The sequence below is a fragment of the Diplotaxodon limnothrissa genome, linkage group LG15 (assembly GCF_057381915.1).
Source record: "Diplotaxodon limnothrissa isolate DT_005_m linkage group LG15, D_limnothrissa_male_GT1.1, whole genome shotgun sequence".
Taxonomy (NCBI): Eukaryota; Metazoa; Chordata; class Actinopteri; order Cichliformes; family Cichlidae; genus Diplotaxodon; species Diplotaxodon limnothrissa.
Genome location: NC_140610.1, coordinates 35,281,080 through 35,307,515, shown reverse-complemented (window position 1 = coordinate 35,307,515; position 26,436 = coordinate 35,281,080). Strand labels below are relative to the sequence as shown.

The following is a 26,436-nucleotide window of genomic DNA, read 5'->3' as shown; positions in this document are numbered from 1 at the left end:
TTCCTCTCTCAGTCCTTTGTATTTCTTCAGCTTTTCATGTTCCTGATGTTGCTATTATTTGGCATAGCTACAGCTATCACTGTCCGGTTGGTTCGCCATCACCAGTTTATCTGTTTGTATCGGGAAGTTCCAGAGGATCTTAGCTCAGTCATTCTCAGTCACCCTCGGGGGTGTGTCCTATTTTGACCTTGGGACTTCCAGGCCATATTCGGCACAGATGTAAACTATGCCAGCCACTTCGTTATGGAGTTACATGTATGCACTGCCTGCTAGCATCTTGCACCCTGCTGGTATGTGCTGGATTGTCTCAGGGGCATCTTTGCACAGCCTGCACCTGGTCTTCCTGTTTTATCATAGAGAGTCATTTGATTGTTGGGGTTTTCTCTGTTTTCTTAGTATTATTCACACCTTAAAGCTCCTTCAGGCAACTGTTGTTATGATTTGGCATTATATAAAGGGAAATGACTTAAATTTAAATTGAACTTTGTGCACTCGTCCAAACTACTGGTAACAGTCCTGAACACATCCCAGTTGGCACAGACCAAGTAGCCTGAAGATATTATTTTACCTCACTGGACCACTTTTTGGATTTCCTCACGACAATTTCAGAGATTTTTAGTTTCTGCCTGTATGCAGGAATAAACTGGGTCATGACATGGCCAGAATGAGGAAGTGAAGGAGTTAAATGAAGAAGTGAAGGTGGAAATTGTAGATACATTGCTAACTGTAGTGTAATGATTTTCCAGAGTCGTTTACTCTTTCGGTCAGGCATTAATTAACAGTCTGCATTGGGGGAACTCGTGCTTGATAGTTTATTTGTTACAATCACCAAGGAACAATACAAAGAGAGTCTAGGTTGGTATGGTCCATAGTGGGAAAACAAAGATGCCAGTTTAAATATTGCATTTGCCTTATGCATTGTTGTATTTACCAACAATGAGCAGTTTCCATAATCATTTTTATTAAAAGTAGTCCACATGTAATGAATTCAGGCAAGCAGGCGGACCCGCACCACCTCTTTCTCATAGCCAGCCTATTCACATCCACCTCCCTCTATACCCTCCCCCTCCTCACAGCAGCCCTTTCAGCTCCACACCACATTTCTGTTCATCCTTCACCAGCCACCGAACATCACCTTGTTCCTCCTCCGGGACCAGATAACGAATATCAGGCTTTCTATAAACCTGTAAGTCCATGTTCTTGTTGTTGTGGCTGTTTTCTGAAGCGGCGTCGTGTTCGCATCAGAAATGGATGCTCCGAGTTAAAACGGCAGCTAAAGGAAACCATTTTCAGTGAATAGGAAGTTCCACTAGTGTCTGCGCAATCTTTGCAGCATCGTTAAAATTGGGGCGATTTCACGCTTGTTTTGCACAGCTTTAAACACTGTTTAATATTAGCTTTTTAAAAATGATATAAAAAAATTATTTCAATTGGAGAGGCCCACTCAGGAAGCTAGAGCCGTGATGCAACGCGAATGTCGTCGTCCTTCCCTTTATGTGCGTTCCACCACATCCGTGTCGACTTATCGTTATCTACAAGTAATCGTTTTTCCCGCTGTGCGCGTGACTTTGAAATAGTTTTCTCTGCGTGAAAGCGGACGGCAGGACTCGGGCCTGGACTCTTACGTAACTAAATTACAATGCAAGACCCTTGAGGCATAGCACAAACTGGAAAAACGAACTCGGGGCGTGTTAAAGACGTGATGTACGTGGCTGCAATGGTAATTTTTAAGAGGGTAGGAAAAGACGTGCTGTTCAGCAGCTACATCCTGTGTAAGTGTGCACAGAAGGTGATCCTTTATGGAGACAAAGCACCCCTCCCCCACGGCCTGTTCACAAATTTCTTTGACCTTGGTATAGCCGAGAGGTTGGAGCTTGTTGGTAGGCTAAATATGACACAAGGTGACCTCGCTGGCTTTGTTCTTACCACTGACTGGCAGCTAAGGTCAGTGGCTTCCAAACACAGGCCCTGTGAACTTCAGAGATCTCTTTTTGGATCCTCGCCTAGCAGTTTTCGTTCAAATCATGTGCTGTATAACTGTATCTACAGTTCACACAGTCATTTTATTATATTAGTCATTTTGTTGCACTGAAATGTTACACTGTTAATACATCAGATTTGGCAGTTTCTGCAGATTGGACGTAATATTTTGGTAAGGTCTGGTTTATTTTATTTTTGTCTTTGACTTTTTTGACCTTGATGTGTGAGCCACCATATTTACAGCTGCACAGGTCAGGACTAAGGCCTCAGCCCCAAAATACACCTAACTGTCATTTAACTGTTATTTTGAAAGAATAATTTCCTGTTCTTATTGAGCCTCACTGGCTGTTAAGAAAGTAAGCAGTGTAGTATTTGGAAAAAGGAAATACTTTTATGGCTTTCAGCTGAAGATAACAGATAAGATAAACCTATATTAGTTCCACATGTGGGGATTTTTTTGGTCATGGCACAGAAGGTACAATTTAAAAGCAGTAAGAATTAGAAAAGAATAGAATAACATACTTTGTTATATTGGGAAATTGCACTCGGTACTATTGCACATCAAGCAGACATGGCGAAAGTTATCATTGTGTATTGGGTGTGTGTGTGTGTGTGTGTGTGTGTGTGTCTGCACGTACGTGTGTGGTCATCTGGAGAGACCATGTTGTAGAGTCTGACAGCAGTTGGACGGAAAGACCTGCAAAATTTCTCCGAAACCATTTCTGTCATCAACTACATTTTTATTTCCGAGTCTCCTGATATTTTTTGTCTTTTCAGGCAGAAACTTGTGCTCCAATGTGAAAATGAAAGAAAAGAGAACGGAAATAAAACAGTAGTTGACTCGTGGAGATGATCTTATTTGATTATTCAGCTTAACAAATATTCTTTTGTTTTTTACAATGACGGACTGATGTCACATAATTTGGAAAAAAATAAAAATGTTAGTTGATATAAAGAAAATACTTGTAATAAAAATGATTTTATTGTTTAGTGGTAAAATGTGGTATAGGCCTGAGCCACATTGCTTTGGGGACTAATGATCTGTCCCATGATGATGTTCATCAGTCAATGTAATGTGCTTTATGGAGTAACCTTGGCAACCGGCTGACACTGTTGCCAAAATTTATACCCGTGTGGTCTGTGTCAACAGTAGCACATAGTTCTATTTGTGGGGAGGAGCAGTTTATAGGTTACAGTGTAAGGTTTCAGAAGAGTTTGCAGTTACAATGTAGCAGATTTAACTCCATCACAGTCATGCTGTTTCCTCAAAGCTGTCTCTGACCTCAACACTCCAAAACCCAAATACTTACATCTTTTGTGTTTATGGTGTTTTTCTTTGTTTTTTTTTGTTTTCTTTTTTAATGGTGATGTCACATCATTTGTGATCAAACATATTAGCCAAAGTCAACCTTGAGTGTGGTAGTGTTTAATCATTTTAACTTAATAATGATTAACTAATGAAATGAACAGCTTGTGTCCAAAACTCACTTTGTTTGACTTTTTGATGGCGTTTATAAAACCAACCATTGGACCCAATGTAGGTCATTTCACAGTAGACCCTCTGCAGGTTACTGAGACATTTCAGCCCCAAATCACATTTACATATGTTATTATGGTTTGTAAGTGTTTCATACCGATTTAGATGGGTTTTTTTAAAGTTTACAACTCGTACCAAACAAACATAACAACAAAAAATCTTCTTTTTGTATATACAATAGAATTTTTGTTCTCACTTGTAGAAAATGGCTAATATTTGCATAGAAATGGTCTTACCCAGTTTTAAAAATTACAATCATTATAATTATTATAATGATAGAATACACAAAAGACAAGATTATTTTGTTTTAACCTCCAGTGAATCAGTCATTCTGAGACTGGCTCCTTCTTACTGCCTGCAGTCTGAATACGGCCACACCCCTGTGTAAAGCGCTTTGAGTGCTCAGAAGAGTAGAAAAGCGCTATATAAGAACCAGTCCATAAGGAAACATTTTACCTGTAGGTGAAGTGGAGAGAGCAGTATCAGTGTTGAAAGAATAAACCCTACACCAGTTGGTGTAGTGTCTGAGGAGAAAGCCAGAACCTTCCAAACTGTTTCCACTGGTGTTTGTGGTTTAAAACGGTGTGAGAACAAGGAGCACCTGGGGCCCTGTACCAGGAAGCATGGTCAACAATCACAGTTTAAAATAAAACTCCGAGGTGTTCCCGAACAGCTGATCACAGGTGGTTCAGTCAACTCTGAGTTTAGCACATGCATAAAAGGGGCTCCAGCACCTCTGTGCCTAAGGACCACCCTCCGTTCATTGTGTAGCTGGTTCCTTTGATTGTTGTTATGAATGTGCCAGAGTATGTGTTTATGTGGCTTAACTAGTTTTTCAGGGTTTTTCCTACAAGGACAGTTTGACTGATAAAATATAAGAACCCTCACCCAGTAATAGGCCCAGAATGTTTAAAGAGGACTGGGAGGAAGTAAACTGGAAATGGGACAGTTTTAGCTCAGGTGAACATTTGAGCAAACCCACAAACCTGAGCTTTTGTAGTCTTTCTGGAAGTTTTTGGCTGAGTTTTGGAATTAAGACTGGAGCTAACTGGAATAGGAGCACTTGTTTTTTTTTTTTTTTCTCTTCTGGTGCTTAAAACAGTTTAGAAGAACTTTTCACAGATAGTTTTGGTCAGTAATATTTGCAGTTAATATTGTGCTTTTCTAGTCACACACACCACTTGGAGAACGTTAGGATACGTAAGTCACATTCATGGAGTTTTTTTATTCTGTATGCATCAAAAAAAAAAATTTTCCTGCACATGCCCAATTTAGAGTGAGCATTTAACCCAAAGTTCATGTGGTTTGAGCCAGGAGCCTTCAGTGCCCTCTACTCTACCACCGTGCTGGCCCATCTTCAGCAGCAGCAGTCAACACAATCTGTTTAAATTTTTTTTTCCCTTTGTTTTATTTTGTCATTTGACAAGTTGACTGAATTTCCTGTTTCTCTCTGTCTCCCTGCAGGTGCAATCATGTCCTCAGTGCTCCAAAAGCTTATCAGCCCTCGGGCCGGCAGCGCTGCTGAGCCTCCCAGGAACAAGGTGACGGTGGTCGGGGTGGGCCAAGTGGGCATGGCCTGTGCTGTCAGCATCCTGCTGCGGGTAAGACAAACTCCGCCTTCAGCCAGTGTGTGAAGGAAAACATAAAGCTGTGATGAAATTTAATTATAAAATGACCTCCTGTTTCCACCATTTGATCTAAAGAAGTGAGCACTCCCTGGGAGGCTGCTGTGTCTAGAAAAAGAGATGAGTTGTCACCACCAAAACATTGTTTCTCATTGGTTAAACCTGAGATGTGGTAACACAAAGTACCGTTCAGTGTGTCTCGTCTGTGCAGACCCATGCTCTACTGTCATGTCTTTGAAGTTTGGAGTCAGTTTCTCTGACAGTCTTAACTCATCCTCTGTGATTTATGGAAATTCTGGCCGTTTGACAGTTTTTCACTGATTTTTTTCAGACGTCATGATTTTTATTTTCACCAAACTGGTGAAGAAACTTCCACAAACTCACTGCTGTCTAATTAAAAAACTTCTGGAACCAGCCATATTTCTATAATAAGCAGAAATCTGTGTCTCATTTATGATCAGTCCCATCTGAGAGTTTCATGTTTAGTGCGAAACTATATATATGTTTTCATAGCAACAATCCACAGTCACATTTGCTTCATATTGCATGTTAAAAAGCCCACAGGAAACCTGAACAGATCTCCTATAAGGACACATCCTCATACACCTCTCTGCATTGAATCATTAGTTATTATTAATCTCTGGCTCTGTTCCACAGTATGTCTTTTGTTCTGTCTTCCTCCCCTCACCACAACCAGTCGCGCCAGACGGCCGCCCCTCTTTGAGCCTGGTTCTGCCAGAGGTTTCTTCCTGCTAAAAGGGAGTTTTTCCTTTCCTCTGTTGCCAAAGTGCTTCCTCATAGGGGGTCAAATGTTTGTTGAGGTTTCTCTGTATTATTGTAGTGTCTTTACCTTGCAATGCTCTAGCCTGGAGGTAACTGTTGTGAGTTGGCACTATATAAATGGAATAGAATTAACAAATTGACAACAGTTTTTTTTTTTTGTTTGTTTTTTTTTTTTTTTCTCCCCCCCATCTTTGGAGTCTTGGGGAGCTCCAGAGTCTCCTGGAATATGGCGGAGATGTGGAGAAATGTGTGGAAATACAGTAGTGAATTTTCTCCTGTGGTCAGGACCTGTGTGATGAGCTGGCTCTGGTCGATGTGATGGAGGACCGTCTTAAAGGAGAGATGATGGACCTCCAGCACGGCAGCCTTTTCCTTAAAACCTCCAAGATAACGGCAGACAAAGGTCAGGAGCTGGACCTGCACTGACCCCCATGCTACAGAAAGATGTCTGAATACATGCCTGAGCAGATCATGTGTTACTCTTTCCTTCCTCCTTCAGACTACGCAGTGACAGCCAACTCTCGCCTAGTCGTGTTGACTGCTGGTGTTCGCCAGCAGGAGGGAGAGAGCCGCCTCAACCTGGTGCAGAGGAATGTTAATGTCTTCAAGTCCATCGTCCCTCAGATTACCAAGTACAGCCCCAACTGCACAATCATTGTGGTCTCCAACCCTGGTAAGTGCAAGAGTTTCATAAAGACCCTTAGGAATACTATTTATTTATATTCATTTGGTTTTCGGCATTGTGTGTTTGTGTTTAAATGCAGTTGATGTGCTGACATATGTGACCTGGAAGCTGAGCGGTCTGCCGAAGCACCGTGTCATTGGCAGCGGCACCAATCTGGATTCAGCCCGCTTCCGTTACCTGATGGCTGAGCGACTCGGCATCCACGCCAGCTCTTTCAACGGCTGGGTGCTGGGTGAGCACGGAGACACCAGCGGTGAGTCCACACCCGAATTAGCTTCTGTCTAATAACAGCATTATAAAATCATATCTGCATGTAAAATCTCCATGAATTCCTGCTTCAGTGCCCGTGTGGAGCGGAGCAAATGTGGCCGGAGTCAACCTGCAGAAGCTGAACCCTGATATCGGCACTGATGCCGATAAGGAGCAGTGGAAGGCCACACACAAGGCAGTGGTGGACAGGTTGTACTTTGAACTCTATACCCTTTTTTTTTTTTTTTTTTTTCTCAGATATTTGTATTAAGTTTTCTGCATCCATTTTTACAAAAGACAAATTAAACAATATGCCGTTTTCTTTTTGAAGAACATAAAACAATATGAAACATACACTCCCACCTCATAATTATAGGAGTACCAGTGGGTGTACAAAAAGAAAAAAGAAAGGATCCAATCTAATAATACGAATAGTAAACCCTGGAGTACAAAATAGCAGTTCCTGAGTGTACAAGAGAGATGTGGAGAGTTTCAGAACCCCCACACATACACAGAAAAAACAAAACAAACCAACCAAAAAAAACCAAAAACATAATGAGTGGTCAGCTTAGTTGTAGAGATAAGTCAGATCGGTAAGAGAAAAGAAATATGTATAAAGTAGGTAAATAAATACCATCATAAAGCGCAGGCACAATAGAGTCCGTATAGTTAAACATAAGATAAAATAAAATAGAATAAAGTCTGAGCTGGCTAATTGGGAGCGTTGCGGGACCGCAAAGTCTGAACATGGTCAAAAAAGGGTTGCCAGATCTTAAGAAATTTGGCCATAGACCCACGCAGGGTGGATTTAATCTTTTCAAGTTTGCTAAAATGCAAAGAATCTCTGATCCAGATTTCCCAGGATGGGGGAGAAGGGGACTTCCAATATAACAATATTCTGCGTCTTGCCAATAAGGTGAGAAATGCTACCAGATCCGCTTGGGGCGTCGGCAAGACAACTGTATCAGGAAGAACCCCAAACAAAGCAGTTAAGGGCACAGGTTGGAGAGTTAGCTGGATGATCTTTGATAAAATATTAATCCAGTATTGTTTGAGGGATGGACATGACCAAAACACATGTATTAGAGAGGCTGGTGTTTGATGACAATGGTCGCAATCAAGGCTAAGGTTGGGGTATAGTTGAGCTAGTTTGGCTTTAGTCCAGTGTACGCGGTGCAAAATCTTACATTGAATCAACCCGTGTTTGGCACATAATGAGGAGCCATGGACCCGGTACAGAATTTTATCCCAAAAGTCATCCTGAATCACACACCCCAAATCCTGCTCCCATGCCATTTTAATAGCCGAGGTTGAGGAGTTGCCAAAGGAACACATTCTCCCATACAGACAAGAGATCAGGCCCTGTGATGAAGGGGGAGGCGATAGAAGGTTATCAAAGTCATGACAAGGAGGTCTAGATGGGAACTGGGAAGATTTCTCTTTAACAAAACTCCGGATTTGTAAGTAGCGAAAAAAGTGACTTTTTGGAAGGCCAAATTTCAATGAGAGCTGTTCAAAGGAGGCAAGTGTATTCTGAATATACAGATCAGAAAAAGACCTGATACCCAAGGAGGCCCACAAATAAAAAGCACCATCAACTAACGAAGGCTGAAAAGAGGGATTTTTCAAAATGGGTGACTGAAGGGGAAAAAAGGGCAACTTAAAATAACGACGAAATTGATACCATATTTTCAAGGTAACTTTGACAATAGAGTTATTATAAAAACCTCCACTCAGAGGCTGCTTTTGGGCATAAATCAGGGCTGGTAAAGAGGATAAGGCACAAGAAGAAATCTCCAAGCTCAGCCACGCAGGGGGAATTTTCATGCCCTCCACCTGTAGCCAGTACCTGAGACCAGCCAGTACCACTGATAAGTCTATAGTATAAACCTATTTGCTGGAACGTTAAGGACAATCTGCTACACAGCAAAAAGCAAGACTCAAGGCACCAAAGTTCTCTGGTTACTCATGCATGAGGGAGACCTGGCTGGAGCCAAGCGTCGTTCCACCACTTGACCTCTGTCAGACTCTCAGCCAGGCTCCCCATAGCACTCCTTTTATTGTAGTTACATGAATATGCATAGGGTCATTAACATATAGCATCTTACATAGGTATACATGTGAACAAAGAATACTGTGTGTGTGTGTGTGTGTGTGTGTTACTGCTGATCAAAGGGTCATATAACATGAAGGCAAACATCCTTGGTCAGGAAGAGGGTAGACCCCCCCCCCGGTGAGGAAGTCCAGCAGTTCATCTAAACAGAAAAGCACTTAGACTAGAACAGACGTAGCTACGTTAATCCTACCATAAAACAATTAAGACAAGATGCGACCTCTTCCCATGCTCCCAGGATGTAGGTGTGCATTCTAGTGGAATACACACCAAGCCTCTGTAGCCTGTTAAAGATCACACAACTTATCACTACACAATTGATTATACACCTCTAAGAATATATGGTTAAATGTTTCCTAATACAAATGACAATAATAAAATCTAAACCCAACATCACCACCCTGTATTGTCATTTTTTAAGGCTATACGGCGTATATATATCTTCAGCTCTACACCACTTGTCAACATTTTCAGTGCAGGCGTCATTTCATACACACATATCAGCCTTAGTATCCATGTCACTCTGCTGCAACAGTATGTAATTGGTAAAGGTGTTAGCAATCATTTTATTCACCATCGATCTTACACATGGCAAAATGCAACCTGTAAACAAGCAAAGCAATGCCAATAATGTAAGAATGGGAGTCAAAAACCGTAAGAACATATTCCACCATGGTCCAGATGTCAACCAGGCTATCCAGCCTTGTGACGCGTCTCCTCCTGATGTGTGGTCTGCCACATATTTCTGCAGAGCAGTTAAGTTCTGCAGTGCCTCATAGATGTCTCCTCCAGTCGTATATCCATCCGGAATAAACGTACAACACGTCTCTCCAATCAGCTTACACACTCCTCCTTGTGATGCTGTTATCAAGTCTAGGGTCAGCCTGTTTTGCAGTACCATCGTTCTGATGGCCTGTTGCTCCTCCGCTAAGGCTGTTCCCAGAGTCTTAGTGAGATTAATGTGTCGCAGTAGGGCATATCGGTTGATCTCCACATGATCCCGCACCTCTGCAACTCCGATGTTTGGGATCAAACTTTGGAAGAATTTAGCTCCTCCACTCCAAATGCGGAATTCTCGCGGCACTCCAGTGTCTACTGTCACTCCAAACGAGTCAGGTGAGGCTAAATTCACCTCACGCTTCTGTCGGTTGCTAGGGTGATGTTCAACTCTGTCCATGAAGAAGACATGATCGGATAATTTCACCACGGCACACAATCCTCCCCATCCCTCAGGGAGTGATAGATAGGCTTTATGTCCACACAGGAAATACCAATCAGCCAAAACTCTTGTTCCTTTGCTGCTTGGCACCGTCCTTGAACATCCTGTCCACTTCTGACTCTTTGCTTTTACTGGTATTCTGTAAGCCAGGTTGAACTTGCATTCAGTCCTCCTTAATGTCAAGTTCTCAGCGCACTTTGCACTGGTCAAGCATTTCATGCACCTGCTCTCATTCTCTGGAGGGCAGTAAGTGTATATGTATCCACATAAGCGAAGCGGCAACTCCCCCACTGACAATGATCCATTGTTCATCACACACAACGGCAATTGGGCTGTATTCAGCTTGTTCAGCAATATTATGTCTGGCAGTGGGTCTGACACTTGAGGCCAGGCCAATAAGTCAGTTTGCTCAGAACAATTCACGTGTAGAAGTGGCGACTTACTCCAGGTGATGTTCAGAGGTGTACTGTAATTGGCCTGGGACCAGAGGACTCTGTTGCCAGGATGAGTTGCTAAGCCCAACAGACACCAACTCCTGTCCTTTGATATGCTGTACGGCCACAGTCCAGATGTATATGCGGATAACGGCATATGAGCACACACATAGCAGTCTGTCCTATTGTTCAAGTGGGCAGTTGTATTCATAAACTGCCACCAAAAGTTTGTAGAATAGCCATGAGGGTATTGGGTGTGGTTTCCTTGGACATACAGGGTCTCCACAGCTGACCATGATGACATCAAAGCCATTACACCCAGCAGGGTAGACAACACTTTACCAGCCATTCTGATGAGTACCTGTGGCTCAGTTGGTTTCTTCACCGGATTGAGACGAGGGGCCCTGGAGGCTTTCCCCCCCCTTTGTTCCCGGTCTTCCTGCCACTTACTCCGAGCTGGCCTGGATGTGTGTCACCTTCTTGCAGTGGCTTTGGTGTATCCAGGTGGGTCGTTCTGCAATTTTCACAGCTGTTGGTGTTGTCAGCAGAGCCTGGTATGGTCCGTCCCACCGTGGCTTTGACCAGCACTTCCTCTTTATGACCTTTATCAGCACCCAGTCCCCTGGCTTCAGACGTTCTTCCTGTACAGAAACAGAATCATCTGGCAGATTATTTGCACTCATGACTTCTTTGCTTTTCAGCATTTTAATCATCCAGTCTGCTAGTGTGTTTTCTTCTTCTGCTTTATCATTATCATTACAGAACACTGGGACTCTAAATGGCCTGCCATATATTATTTCAAAAGGCGTTAGGCCATTATCAGTTGGCGTGATTCTCATATACATTTTCACTAGCTCAATGCAGTCTACCCATGTTCTGCCTGTTTCCTCCATTGTTTTCCTGAGTCTCAGCTTTACTGTGCCATTAGTCCTTTCAACCAGCACCACTGAAGTAGACCGCACCGTCTCATCTTCAGGTTTCACAGCTAATGCCTGCAAAGCTGCTCTCTTTGCATTCACTGCCTCCTGTCTTTTCGGCGCCTGCTCTAACCACAATTTAGCGGACGCCAGTTGTAACTCTCGCTCCTGTTTCAATTTCCCTGTCGCACAGGCTGCTTTCACTGTCAACTGGTCTACTAACATTTGACATTGTCCTACAACCAATTTACCTTCAAAATCATATTTCTTGCGCCAATGTCCTAAATACTTTGCGCTACCGGGAGCGAATTTCATCATAAACTTCTCATCACCCTCTGGCACACTCTTGGTTGCTTGAGAACCCATAATAACAACAACAACAGCTGACGTCACACACCACGCGTTCTGCTCTGCACACACTCACACAACAACAACAACAACAATGACAATAATGACAACAACAACAACACAAAATAGGCCTACTCCGGACTTGCACCGGACCGCTCGGGACCCTGACCCAGTAGTGGGACGCTCACCCAGTCGCGCGACAAAACCCAATGAAGGGACGCTCGGGACACACACCCAGGGCGATTTCAAAACCGGACACACACCGGACGCTTGGGCCCTTGGGCGATTTAACCAAAACTTCTTTTTCGGGACACTAACCCAGCTCTGCGGTTATAGAGTCGCTCTCTCAACTTACTTGGTGTTGCTCATTGCGTGTAGCATCAGTCCAGAATCCCGTCAATCGCCATCCATCGAGGAGAAAAAAACAGACGGCTAATCCACCGGCCCGATGACGAATTCTCACGCCTCGGGACTTTGTTGCAGGACCTCTATAAGTCCTGGCTGACGTCAGTCTTTCGGTGTGTCTCTTTTCCCCTCGGTGAACGTCGACTCCAGGGATCCGGCTCGAAGGACCAATTAATGATAAGTCTATAGTATAAACCTATTTGCTGGAACGTTAAGGACAATCTGCTACACAGCAAAAAGCAAGACTCAAGGCACCAAAGTTCTCTGGTTACTCATGCATGAGGGAGACCTGGCTGGAGCCAAGCGTCGTTCCACCACTTGACCTCTGTCAGACTCTCAGCCAGGCTCCCCATAGCACTCCTTTTATTGTAGTTACATGAATATGCATAGGGTCATTAACATATAGCATCTTACATAGGTATACATGTGAACAAAGAATACTGTGTGTGTGTGTGTGTGTGTGTGTGTGTGTTACTGCTGATCAAAGGGTCATATAACATGAAGGCAAACATCCTTGGTCAGGAAGAGGGTAGACCCCCCCCCCCCCGGTGAGGAAGTCCAGCAGTTCATCTAAACAGAAAAGCACTTAGACTAGAACAGACGTAGCTACGTTAATCCTACCATAAAACAATTAAGACAAGATGCGACCTCTTCCCATGCTCCCAGGATGTAGGTGTGCATTCTAGTGGAATACACACCAAGCCTCTGTAGCCTGTTAAAGATCACACAACTTATCACTACACAATTGATTATACACCTCTAAGAATATATGGTTAAATGTTTCCTAATACAAATGACAATAATAAAATCTAAACCCAACAACCACTTTCTCTTTTTTGTCTTTTTTTTTTTTTTTGTTCCAAATGTACCCAGAGAGAAACTTGTCTAATTTAACAAAAAAGGAAATTGGGATAAATACAGGGACACACTTAATTGTATTTATGCGCCCTGCTACAAATACCTTTTATTTTAAAGTCAAACTTTTTCAAACATAATCTTACTACCTAATGGAAATATGTGTGTGCCATCAGTATATAAGTAAATGAAATCCTCTTCAGCATTCAGTAATCGGTAATTATCTGCATCACAAGCATACAATCAGAAAAATGCTGCTGGGACACTTAAACTGACCGCTAGAAGTTAAAACAGAAAATGGTAAAGGAAGGCGCATGGTGATCTGACAAATCAAACTAACAGATGTTCTGTTTTTGAAGCCAGTATCCTTCTGTAATTAAATATGTGTGTCATTCTGGGAATGTCTGCAGTTATTCAAGGCCACAAGTAATTACAGTTATACAGAAGGTGGCTCCAGTGGGAATAGAACCTCTAACCTCAGTCGTTGTATTTAGTTAGTTTCAGAGCTGAAGCTAATGTAAGTGTGCAAGGACTCGCTTCAAGGTGTGGGTTCTGTTAATAATTGTGCATTTAAGACCAGAGAGATGTTATCAAATTATACATGAAGCTGCTACTGTTTATCAGAAGCAGCAACTGTTACTGTGTACTATAATGTGATTTATTACAACAGGCAAAGAATGTCATTCATTCAAAGTACTTTTTTTTTTTTTATATGCATCCAGCATCATATCGCTTCAAAAAATAAACATATTTTCGACTTGCTATAAGAAGATCGAAGGCTTTATACATGTTGCTCAGAATGATTTACAATCCTGTAACTTTTTCCCCATAATAAAAGCCTTCCTGTCAGTGTGCCTGGGTAAACTAATCGAGCTTCCTGTAACACATTTAATATCTAATTGCAGACAGATGCTAATAATGGTGTTTTGTATCTCAGTGCCTATGAGGTGATCAGGCTGAAGGGATACACCAACTGGGCCATCGGCCTGAGCGTTGCTGACCTCACCGAGAGCATTGTCAAGAATCTGAGCCGTGTCCATCCCGTCTCCACCATGGTCAAGGTCAGACACGCACACAGACTCTGTCTCGTACAATTGGGGTATATTGTCTTACTTTGGCATGCAGCGTGCATCAAACCACCAGCCTTCTGACCTGCTCTGCCTCTTGAGCCACCGTCACTCCATGAAAACCATTTTTCACGTGGCGGCTGTTACACAGAACAGCACGTTGGCTCTTTAGGCCAAAGCTACATTTGCTGTAAATCACCAGTTAATTCTGTAGTGAATTCTCAACATTAGTCATGATTTATGAATCCCCTTTGGGTTTTGAATTAGAAAGGGCATCTGGTGTGTTTCTTCATTTTGTGTTTGTGTCTTTTCCAGGACATGTACGGTATCGCTGAGGAGGTCTTCCTGTCCCTGCCCTGCATTCTGAACAGCAACGGTGTGAACAGTGTGGTCAACATGACCCTCACTGATGACGAGGTTGCCCAGCTGAAGAAGAGCGCTGACACACTGTGGGGGATCCAGAAAGACCTCAAGGACCTGTGAACACACCACGTACCACTCCCATGATGCAGTGAGGCCTGTCCTCACACACGCAGTCCTTTCATAATCTTGCCCATTCTTCTAGCTTTGTGTTGCCTTATTTTGAAGAACAGTACCAGTGTTTTTAAGACTGTCAGGGAACTTTTCAGTTTTACATCATGTTTCTGCTCACTCCATGCCAATCACCAGATTATTTGTAGGTCTAAAAAAACACTGGTATGCTTTTTTTTTTAAAAAAGGGCACATTTGCTTTCCGTCGTGCGCTAGGCCTAAGTTACTGTCGCGGTGATTGTGTTAGCACATCTATGCCCTTTGTTCCTGTACTGTCTTTGGATCCAGAGTGTCAGCCAACATATGCACTTAGAAGTCCACACAAAACCCCCAAGAAAAACACACAAAGTGTCACTGACTGCTTCAACTGCATTTTCACGTGTTGTTTTAATTTAGAGCAGGGAGTCACTGAGCAAAATAATCAACAAAGCCAAAGGACAGCCTTCCTCTGAAGTTGCTTCTTTGAAGCAGACAAATCATCACATACTTGGGTCTAGATGGGAAATCTTTCTTTCTCTGTGCTGTCGAAGCGAGGTGCAGTAGCAGTGGAAGCATGTGGGTATCCAGCTAGGACTGATTTATGGATACGAGGTGTGATTTTTCTGGCCTTGTGTTGTAAACAGCAGTGTGTGACTTAATAAAACTACACCTCCTGAATGTGTCTTTGATGTTTGTTCATGTTAATGTTACAGCCTGTAGCAAAATAATGAATCTGTTCTATCATCTGGTGGAAAAGTACAAATAACTTTTGATTGTGTTTGATGTAAAAGACAAAATGCAATAATTTAGAAGTCATTTGAAGGCTTTCTTGGCAAAATGTGATGAAGACAACATATCAAAGTTAAAAGTGAAATAATTTTCATTTTCTGAAATATTCATTCTAAATCTTGTGTCAGGAGCACATTTCAAAAAAGTTGGCAGGGGAGCAGTTTTGTATTACCTGTTCATTTAGCTCCAAGGAGACACAAAAAGTTTACTATGAACAAAGTTCAACACAGCCAGCTTTCTTTGTCTTAGCTGGCTCGGGGGGAAAAAAAATCCCTAAATCTCCTTTTGGAGATGACGGACATCATAACCACTTTCTCTGTTAACCATGGCTCTCTGCTTTAGACTGTGTGCGCTGACTTAAAAAGAGGGGTTTCATAGGTCGTGATTTTTCTGCACTGCAGAGATATTATCAGACGATCTGCAAAGAAAATACAGCAAAGGACAATACTGTCACAAGTATGAGACAAATGCTGCAGAAACGGGTTCATCTGATGATTTGTCAAACAGAGGGGGGAAAAGAAACATCTTAATTCAAGATAAGGGAGGGTCTGTGCTGACGGACGTGGGTTACTGACCTGGTAGCCTGGCTGGCCCTGGGTGGGTCCGGGATGGGCGTGAGGTTCTGGGGGCGCTCCGTCTCTGGGCCGGGACCCGGACCGGGCCTCGGGGGCTTGGGTCCTGGTTGGTGTGTTGCCGGGGTTGTGGGCGGGTGGGTGCATGGGGGCCCAGCCCTGGAGCAGGGTGCCGCCGGTGCGTCGAGCCACCTGGGGGGCTCTTCAACTGGTGGGGGAGATTGTCACATCTTGCAGGAGCTTTCCTCTCCTCAGGAGCTCCCTCTGCAGGAGGGGGAGATACAGGAGAGGTGGAGGAAGATCTCAGCCTGGGTGTTTATTGTCTTATGTAGTCTGGAAGATGAGTGGATGGTGGGGTGGGTGCAGTTTTCTCTGTGGTGGGGTTGGGTGGACTGTCCCGGGCTCTGTGGGGCCGGGCGGCGCTGCTGCACTGGGCCCGGTCTGGATGGGCCTGGGCCCCCTTTCCCTGGCGGGTCGCGGAGTATGGGGGTGCCTACTGGGGTCAGCGGGGGAGCTGGCCCCAGGGAGAGGTCACTTGCCCCTCCCTTCCTTCCCTCCCCATCTCCAGCTGCCTCCCTCTTCCCGCTCCACCACAACCACCCACACATGCAGGGCCTTGGAGTAGGGGTATGTCACCAGGGTGCAGAGGAGGCTACCCCCCCCTCTGTCCCCTTCTGGCTGCCTCTGCCTCAATTTTATCCCACAACTTAGACATTCACATTACTCACACTCTCATTACACATACATATAGGATCTTGGGGGTGGGCACGATACACGGAGTCCAAAGTACCATCAGGGTGTACACCCCACCCCTGGCATCGTTGCCCACCTCTCAATTTTAAATACACGTAGACATTGAGGGCTAGCAGGAGGGACCATGCGCTTACCTGCTGCTCTCTGGCAGGTAGCTCCATGCCCTCCTGGGTTTTAAATGCACCTTAGAACACACATGCATCAACACTACAATGAGCGGGTGGAGGGAGGTTTGGAGTCTTCTCTCACCCCCGTTCTCTGCGACCTGCTGGAGCAGGGGGGCTAGGAGGAGGAGTTGGCCGTCCGACTGCGGTCTGGAGTGTGGAGCCTTCCTGCTGCTGCGGAGTCGGGGCGGTCTGCCTCCCCCCACCGCAGGGAAAAGGGAAACACCACCTGGGTCTGGGTGCAGTTCCCCCCTCCAGGGGCGGGGGCACCTAGACCCGGTTTGTAGAGTATGCTTGGGGAGTGTGATCGTGTGTACAACGTCTCTTTATGTCTGTCTCCACGTTGGTTGTGTGTGGAGTAAGTGCATATGAGAGCATGAGGGTGGGAATGGATGTTTGTATCTGTGTGTGCCTGTATGTCTGTGTCTATATGTCAGGTTGGGTGTCAGGCGCCACCTCTCTGGGGACATCTCAGGCCCTCCAAGGTTTGGAGGCCTATCTCCCCCTACCACCACTTCCCCTGCCAGTGGCGGACCCCCTCAGACATCGGTGCGTTGGTGGTTCTTTGTGTCCGGGGATGGGCGTCCAGGTACACACCGGCTCACTCCTTGGCGGCCGCTTATCGGGGCCTGGAGCCTGGGGCTCGCTCGGGCCACTTCGGAGGTGGGGTGCCCCCGGCCTCTCGGCCTGGGGCTCGGTCACTCAGGCGCAGCTGGCTGCCGGCGGAGCTCACGGGCGCGTCACTGCAACTCCCCCTGGCTTCTGCTCCGCGGCTGCTGAGTGAGCCCTCATCTGGGACTCTCCTCAGCTCTTTCCGGGACAGTGGCGCAGCTGCCCCTCTGTTGGTCTTCCTTGGTCTCTTGTGTTCTGGGGGCCTCTGGATGTCTGGAGTTTTGATCTCCTCCACACCTGCTTCAAGCCCTGGAGGACGGGGCTGTGGCCCCCCCACACCCTCTAGCAGATTATTACATGAAGGAACCTTTTAAAAAAACAAAAAACAAGCGCGTCCATGCTCACAGGTGTACACACGGGTGATCACACCCACAAACTACACCCTTTTTGGCTCCTACCTCAAAGCACACTGTGTTCTGTTGATCTTATGTGCTGCACAATAATGTTTAACATTTAGTATTTACTGTCATATTCCCATATATCATTGTGATGTTGTTTATTCTATTACTCTTGTTCTCTTCTGCTTGCTTTCTTTTTTCTTTCTCAGCAGGTGATCCAGGTGATTGATATATGCATTTTTTTTTTCTCTGCCCGTTCTGTTGGTTTTTGTCTTTTGCCCTTCTCCCCCGTCCCTCTTCTCAGCTGTTTCTCTTTCCCTCTTTCTTTCTCCCCTTCTTTCCCCCAGTCAAGTCTGTCCCGTATTCAGTAAGTGAAAATAAAATAAACAATAAAAGGTGAATCAAATGGACCATTACGGCAAGGCTGGGATGGTCAGTTTGGTAAAGTAAATCCGTTGGGCATCTTTCTTTGCCTTTAGACAACAATTCTGATGGCAAAAGAGCCAAACAGGACAGGCAAAAAGAGAAAAAAAAAAAAAAAAAAATTCAAGATAATTTTTTGTAATTACTGGGTGTCCTCTCAGTGTTGCTGTTTAGTTAATGCGATTGCTTGTACATCTATTTTTGGTGTGTGTTCTGTTTTATTAGCTGCAGTTCCAGCAGAGTAAGATATTTGATGTGTTCCTTCTTCAAAATAGTTTATCATTTGGAATGATAACCTAAAAATAATACTGCAATATCTCAAATCGAGCTGATCAACATGTAGATCTATAAAATCTTAGGCATTCCAATGACTTGTTTATCTGTACTGATAAAACTTTACTTTAAAGACTTGGAAAGGTAGCCTAAATTTGTTGAGTTAAATCTGAAATATTTAGTATGACTAAAAGTTTCAGTGTGTCTAAAATTGTACTACCACACATACACAGTACATTTGCACAATAACTGAAACTAGCACCACTGAATGAACAAGAACTACACATGGGTGTGCCATGGGTTCTCCAGTTTCACCCACTGTGGCTGACTTGTACATGGAAGAAATGAAAAAGAGGGCCATGTTATCCTACCCTGGAACACAACCACACCATCTGTGAATTGTGGTACATCCTGAGATTTGATTTTCGCCCAGGTGTCATCCACATACCTGAACCAATGACTTTATGGGGATGTGTTTTTATAGTTATTAAGTAGGTTTTAAGCACATGTAGAGAATCCCTTTAACAATGTGTTTTATTTACATTGTTAAATAGTGTAAGGATAACTCTTGTGAATCAAATAAAGGAAATAAGCTGTAATAACAATAACCAGTATTCTGCCAAAAAATGGTCTCATGTTCTGTAGTGCTATAGTGGACAATTACAACATTGCAAAATTTTATTATTGTTATTGGTAAGAGGAAATAATTAATAAAAACAAACTACCACTGAAGCCAAGAGAAACTAAACTAAAACTGCTCAAACATTAAAAAAACTAAACTGAAACAATTAAACTCCCTCTGGAACCTAAATGGAACCAAACTGAATGAATTTGTTTTTAAAAAAGGAACTAAAAATAAAAAGTAACTTGAAACTAGAAGAACTCAAACTGTCAATTATTGACTTGAAATGCAATAAAGAAAAAACAAGTATATAACCATGGAACAAATGACAAGAGGGTTACCTCAATGTCAACTTTTTTTTTGTTTTTTTTTTTAAATGCTTTTTTTATTTTGTTTTTTAAAGGTATTATTTAATATTGGTACCTTTCCATGTTTGTTATTGTTCTTAGCGTCTTGGAGTGACTGTGATCACCTAATTTGCTCTGCTATAAATAAAATATTCTGATTCTGATTCCCAATAGACGCTAAATGAACATACCTAAAACCGGAGTCATAGAGAATCTCAAGGGTCAAAGATAGATGTTTTCAAAGGTTATTTCTACATATGTCCCGGTAATAAGAAGCGCTTTGATCTGGATTGATTCAGCATTTTTATTTTATTTTTTTACAATTCTACTAAACACATTTGACTATTTTCCCTGTTATTTAGTTTGCAGTGCCCTCTTGTGACTGCAGTCAATTAAATCACTTCATTACTACTAAGGATCTCCTTGTATAACTCATCAGATTATTAAGACGAGACACAGGACAAGACATGCTCTCTAAAAGTATTTTATTTACATAGTTCTCCTCTCCATTGTAGCATCTGAAAATAATTTTACATTAAAGATAGGTGCAAAAGTTTTAATCAGGGAAACCTTTTTTAAATAAAGAGTTTTAAGAACACTGCTGTCGCCGTTTGACTTTCCACCACAAATAACATACTTCCCCAGTTCATGTCCTCTGTTTCAGGTGGGCACCTCCAGTTCTCGCAAGAACAGAGAGAAGGGTGAAACCTTTTTCGTTCTGGCTCTTTTAACAGCTCTTCTGTAAATGTAGCCGTTGTAGCGTTTTCCAAAGCGAAGGCTGAGAGGGTTGTAGTTGAAATTACTTCTGCGATCATTGCAAAGGAGCTGCCTCTGGTCCTCGTTCTCTCTCAGGGAAAAGCAGAGGCTCGGATCCTCTGCCAGGAAGTCGCCTGCTGTTCTCCTGAATGCAGAGGACACTGCTCCTGAAGGCAAACCCCAGACACATCAGTCCACAACTGCAAATACACAAACACAGCAGAGTACGTGCAGCTGCAACCTGCTACACAATCTATTGAATCAGTCATCACCACACACACAGTGTTTGATGAGGTAACTCATGTATTTTTTTTTCTTTTTTAGATTATTTTAGTTTGACATGTACTTTTGTTTTTAAAAAGAGGATTTTATGACCATGAAATATCTATGTGTCAATTATTTTTATACCAAATTATGGGTTTATTGTTTGTTTGTTTTTTAGCTTCATATCAAAATTAAGACAGTCAATTACGACATCATAATTTTCACTTAAAACAGCCACAGGAGTCAACAAAGCCTTCATGGTTGATGCAAATATTTCATATGGATACCCTGTCTATTACTGATTATGTCCAAATCCTCTGCTAATCCATGAATCATAAGGAAAATACAGTCCTAATGATAGTAAGACTGTATATTGCTTTCATAATGATGAGAACAGGAGGCTCAGCGCTTCATCCTACAGCTACTCAAACTTTTCTGCCCCACTTCAAAAGATGGAAACAGTTCAGATCTCACAATTTTAATATCAGCATTTTGAACAAGCCTCAACATTTTCCTTTAAGTCTATTTTGTCTGCAAAAGTCAGATTCATTTGATTTAGTTTTACTCCACATTGTTCTGGTCATCGGTGCAGTGGGGCCTGCAACACTGAGAAGAACTGCATTACAACAAGATAGTGTGCCAAAGTATTACGAGAAGGAAACAGGCACAAACTGCAGACATAAACCCCATCAAGCTGCTTTGGCATGAAGTAGACAGAAAACTGAATGCAAGACAACCTAAAAGTGCAGCAGATTAGTAGGAACAAAAAGTATATACATTAGAATCCGTATACCTATAGCAGGCTCAGCTTCTGAATGATTCAAACATTTTGATTCAATTTAGGGCTGAGAATTTCATGATTTTTTGCACCCCTCTAGCCTGTATTCTGAGACGTGAAACTACATTTTTTCAAACCCTTTATTTTTAGTGTAAATTCCAAATTCACAAAGCCTATAAAAACCTAACTGGCTGCAACTCTTGAGGCGACACGTTTCCTGTCTGTACTAATAGTGCTAAATGAATAGCATAATGCTGTAATAAATAACAAATAAAAAATATTAGACTTCAGTAGCCACCTGTTGCATGTGTTCTCTGTGCAGGGTCGACTCCTTGCAGAGCTGCTCCCACACTCCGTCCATCCTGGATAGCAATGAGAGCGCAAACCACAGCCAAAGCCAGTAGTCTCATCTTTCAACACCAGATCCAAAAATTGTTTGTCTACTGAGCCTTCCCTCCATTCAAACCTGTTTTATGTCTCCACCAGGTGACCGCCTGCGCCGCTTGGCTGCCAGCCAATCACAGTGCGTGCATCTCTGTCCTGTAAATTGTAGAGCTGATTGATGCTGCTTAAGTCATTTATCAGCGCTTCTACGAAATGCTGAGAACATCATTCAGTACAAATCACTATGCTGCATAAAAAAACCAAACACTTAAATCAAAAAAGCGATGAAGCTGTTGAGTAATGTTGCAGTTCAGTTTTTAATCCCATCTGCAGTCAATCAAAAAGCTGGAGCGGGAATGTGGAATGAGTCGTCGCTATAAAAATATTCTAGTTTTTTCATTCTCCGTGTTGAATGCTGTACAACTAGTACAGTGCAAAAGTCTTTAGACACCCATAATTTCTTTATATTTTGCTTCAAGTGAGTCTTTTGTAATTTTTTTAAAGTGATCTTGATCACTAGCAGCTTCGTGAAGGGGTTTCAAAGTGTGTATTTGCTACTTTGCTACTCCTGCATCCTGCATCGTCCCGGTCCCCAAAAAGAACCGGCCCAATGAGCTGAATGACTTCCGACCGGTGGCACTGACGTCACATCTTATGAAGACTCTAGAGCGGCTCTTCCTCAACTTCCTCCGACCACAGGTACAACATGCCCAGGACCCACTACAGTTTGCATACAAGGCGGGTGTCGGAGTGGAGGATGCCATCCTGTACCTCCTACACAGAGCCCACTCACACCTGGATGGGGGAAAAGGCACGGTCAGGATACTGTTTCTTGACTTTTCCAGTGCCTTTAATACCATCCGGCCCTGTATGCTTCAGGAAAAACTGAACAGGATGGAGGTGGACCCCTGCCTGGTGGCTTGGATCTCCGACTACCTCACCGACAGACCACAGTACGTCAGGCTGAAGGACATCACGTCTGACACTGTGGTCAGCAGCACAGGAGCACCACAGGGAACTGTGCTGTCCCCTCTTCTCTTCACCCTGTACACCTCTGACTTCTGCTACAACTCTGAATTATGCCATATTCAGAAGTTTGCAGATGACACGGCCATCATGGGGTGTATCTGGGATGATCAGGAAGAGGAGTACAGAAGTCTGGTGAGGAACTTTGTCGCATGGAGTCACACAAACCACCTGCAACTCAACACCTCAAAGACTAAGGAACTGGTTGTGGACTTCGGGAGGTCCAGAGAAGGTCCACTGCCGGTTCAGATAGAGGGGGAGGAGGTGGAGGTGGTCAACAAGTACAAGTACCTCGGGCTGTGGGTGGACAATAAACTGGACTGGTCATGCAACACAGAGCACCTGTATAAAAAAGCCCAAAGCCGACTGTACTTCCTCAGGAGGCTGAGGTCTTTTAACATCTGCAGGAAGCTCCTGAGGATGTTTTACCAGTCGGTGGTTGCTGGAGTACTTTTCTATGCTGTGGTGTGCTGGGGGAGCAGCACAGCAAAGAGGGACTCATCCAGGCTGGAGAAACTGATCAGGAAGGCTGGCTCTGTGGTCGGCATGAAGCTGGACACTCTGGTGACAGTGGCAGAGAAAAGGACATTAAAGAAACTGATGGACATTATGAACAATGCTGGGCATCCTCTGCACACGGCCATAAACAATCAGAAGAGTCTGTTCAGTGACAGGTTGCTTCTCCCCAAGACAAGAACTAACAGACTTAAAAACTCCTTTGTCCCACACGCCATCAAACTGTTTAACTCCTCTCTGGAGGGGAGAGGGAGGGGAAACAGGAGGACAAAGGAGGGGGGAACAACTAAGCTGTAGTGCCTCTTCACCTGACTGTACAATACCTTGTGCAATACTTTTTGTAAATAGTCAACAGTGCAATAGACTCAATACTTGAAATGTGCAATTCACTTGTATTTTTATTTTTTATTCCTATTTATTCTATTTATCCCCTTTGTATATTTTATTTATATTTGTCTCTGTATTTATATATGTGTGTGTGTGTGTGTGTGTGTGTGTATTATAACAATTCTGTAACTGTAACTTCGGTCGTTGCTGTGCTTTTTGGAAGTCGAATTTCCCAGAGGAACCCACCCGAGGGATTAATAAAGTTCTATCTTATCTTATCTTACTCATTTTTTTGTCCAGCTCTTGTATGTCATCCTTCTTTCTTTCTTTTATTTTTTGTTAAACACTTAACAGGGACCCGAGTCATTTAAACATAAAAAACCACACATAACTGTATGGATGACTGTAGAAAATAGGGACGACCTAACAGCTCCCCCAAAATGAAGCCAAAACATCTCTATCGCCCCCTGGTGTCTGGCTGCAGGATAGGTCACCCCCCCCTTTCTCAAGTCGGAGGGCCTGGGTTTGAGGTGAATCCATTCCATGCATACTCCAAGAAGTACTGTCTTTATCATCACCCACCTACTTTCTTTTAAATAAATAAATAAATAATTTTTTTTTCATTATTTACAATACCAGAAAAGAGAGGGGGACCCCCCCAATAAATAAATAAATAAATAAATAATAACAATAAATAAACAATAAATAAAATAAAATGTATGAGGGACATTTGCAACACTCAGGTCAGAAAAAGCGCACGTAACATCATCAAGGACCACACACACCCACAGCACACACTGTTCACACTCCTGTCATCTGCCTGCTACAGGTGTGTGAAAGCAAGGACAATCCACAGGCTATCAGTGTGACAAAGTGGAGAAGCAGTTGTAATTCTCTCCATTTGTCCCATATGTGTTTACCTTTTTTTTGCACATTGTACACATTATTCTGTTTCTATGTATTTGCTATGATTTGCTATTTGTCAAGTAACATTGCTTCACTCACTATCCCGGGTTTGTTTGTGTAAGTGTTTTGTTGCCGGCAAATCAAACATTCTGCAAATTAAGACAAATACTAAGTTATGTTTCTTTATACTTTATTATGTTACAGATTAAGTCAATTGGTCATACTTACTCTGTTTGTCTTTTCAGTCATCATGAGTGTCAGGTGTGGGGAAACGCCCGCTTGGCATTTCCTCATTTTAAAGTCCTGATCATGTCACACATGACATCATCAGGTCAAACCATGTGGAGGGGTTTCTTTTTCCAGAGAGATGCTTCCTTTTGTTTGTGTTAATGTTTAAAGGGATTTGTTGAATGTTTTTCCTTTTGTTAATACTGCCATTTAGTTGTGTAAATGTGCATATTAGAAGTGTGTAGAGGTTTTGTGTTTTTAGATAACCTGAGTAGAGTTTTAGATCCCTCAGTTGAGTGAGTGGTACTGGCTGGGCAATTGGAGGGAAATTGATGGCCCTATTTAATGCCAGTCTCTACCAGATGCAGGAGAGAGGAGAGGTGAGCTGTGTCACCAGAGCCATGTTATGTTGAGTTTTGTTAAATGAATTGATTTGGGGAAAGTTTTGTTAAGTTATACATTAAATTAAGTTCACTGCAAATAAATTGCTCACCTTGGAAACCCAAAATGTCTGCATAGTCTGCTTCCCTACCACCTTCCTTGACGTTCGAGTGTGACTACCTCACAATCAGGCTACTGAATCACTGACTTACGCTTGAACTGTGATTATCTTTGACCTGTTAAATTGTAATTTTTTACATCTATATCTAACATAACACAACTTCATACAGTCTAAACATTTTAATATAGCACATTCTGTATATATTACCACTGTGACAGTGTTGCAACTACTGGCACTTTAGATTCTGACTACACCCACACATAAGCTACATAAGCACTTGTTTTACTTTATTATTTTGTATGCTCAGACTTAAACTTATTCTTTATTTTAGTTAGTTGTTATTTAGTTGTGTGAAGGGAACCTGCAAAGTAAGAATTTCATTGCTCTGCATAACCACTTGTGTTTTGTGGTGTATATGACAATAATCTTCTTGAATCTTGACAGTAAATAACATCTGAACAAGATCATTTTGAACAAAACATCTGAAAATGAGCTGTGAACTATGAAGTAGAAACGTGAACTATGAGCTGTGAAAACCAAAGGGGCTGTAAATCGTCATAGCAGGAGCTAGAGAGACAACTCAGGGAGAGGATTGTGGCTCAGGTGAGGGTCAGTGGCGCTTGAACACACAGAGATGGCAGCGATTGGTCAGGTAAGAAGAGTAAGTAACCTGGAAGTGTCTTACAGATTTTGTAGGTGGAGGCTGGCGTGAGGGGAAGGCAGTCGAAGTGATCCAGGTGTCCAGAATCCGAGTGTCCAGAGGGAGTGTTTATCGTGAATCCTTTGAGAAGGAGCAGGGAGGAAGGCAGGCGGGTAAATGGATATCTAACAGAGCTTGGGCTGTGATCATGATTACTGAGCAGACAAGCGTTCAGAAGTGGTGAGTAATGTTGAGAGTGAAAAGATGTACCAGACGATTCCTGAAAACCACAGACAAACACCAGGGAAGCATACACCAAATACGATGATGCACAGGAATAACTTGTTGGTCTGGCGAAGACTTATTGAATTGATCCCTAGGGGAAATTATGTTGGTTACAGTGCTCCAGTCCAAACAGTAACAAAAACA

The 26,436-nt window shown here is 43.0% G+C and overlaps 3 protein-coding genes across 3 annotated transcripts; 1 reads left to right on the top strand and 2 right to left on the bottom strand.

Annotated features, from left to right (window-relative positions):
• The first annotated feature begins 1,074 nt into the window (after positions 1 to 1,074).
• ldhba (lactate dehydrogenase Ba) lies at positions 1,075 to 15,399 on the top strand. Its single transcript, XM_085373405.1, has 8 exons — positions 1,075 to 1,186; positions 4,982 to 5,118; positions 6,211 to 6,328; positions 6,425 to 6,598; positions 6,690 to 6,863; positions 6,952 to 7,069; positions 14,088 to 14,211; positions 14,533 to 15,399. Exons 2-8 carry the CDS (start codon positions 4,990 to 4,992, stop codon positions 14,698 to 14,700), a joined length of 1,005 nt encoding a protein of 334 aa, XP_085229531.1. The 5' UTR covers positions 1,075 to 1,186; positions 4,982 to 4,989; the 3' UTR covers positions 14,701 to 15,399.
• Positions 9,460 to 11,059, bottom strand: LOC146617860 (uncharacterized). Its single transcript, XM_085372822.1, has one exon. It carries the CDS (start codon positions 10,972 to 10,974, stop codon positions 9,460 to 9,462), a length of 1,515 nt encoding a protein of 504 aa, XP_085228948.1. The 5' UTR covers positions 10,975 to 11,059.
• Positions 15,400 to 20,340: 4,941 nt separating the features above from the next.
• kiss2 (kisspeptin 2) lies at positions 20,341 to 21,897 on the bottom strand. The gene is made up of 2 exons (XM_085372443.1): positions 21,777 to 21,897; positions 20,341 to 20,603 (listed from the first exon to the last, which is right to left on the bottom strand). Exons 1-2 carry the CDS (start codon positions 21,886 to 21,888, stop codon positions 20,341 to 20,343), a joined length of 375 nt encoding a protein of 124 aa, XP_085228569.1. The 5' UTR covers positions 21,889 to 21,897.
• Between the last annotated feature and the right edge of the window lie 4,539 nt (positions 21,898 to 26,436).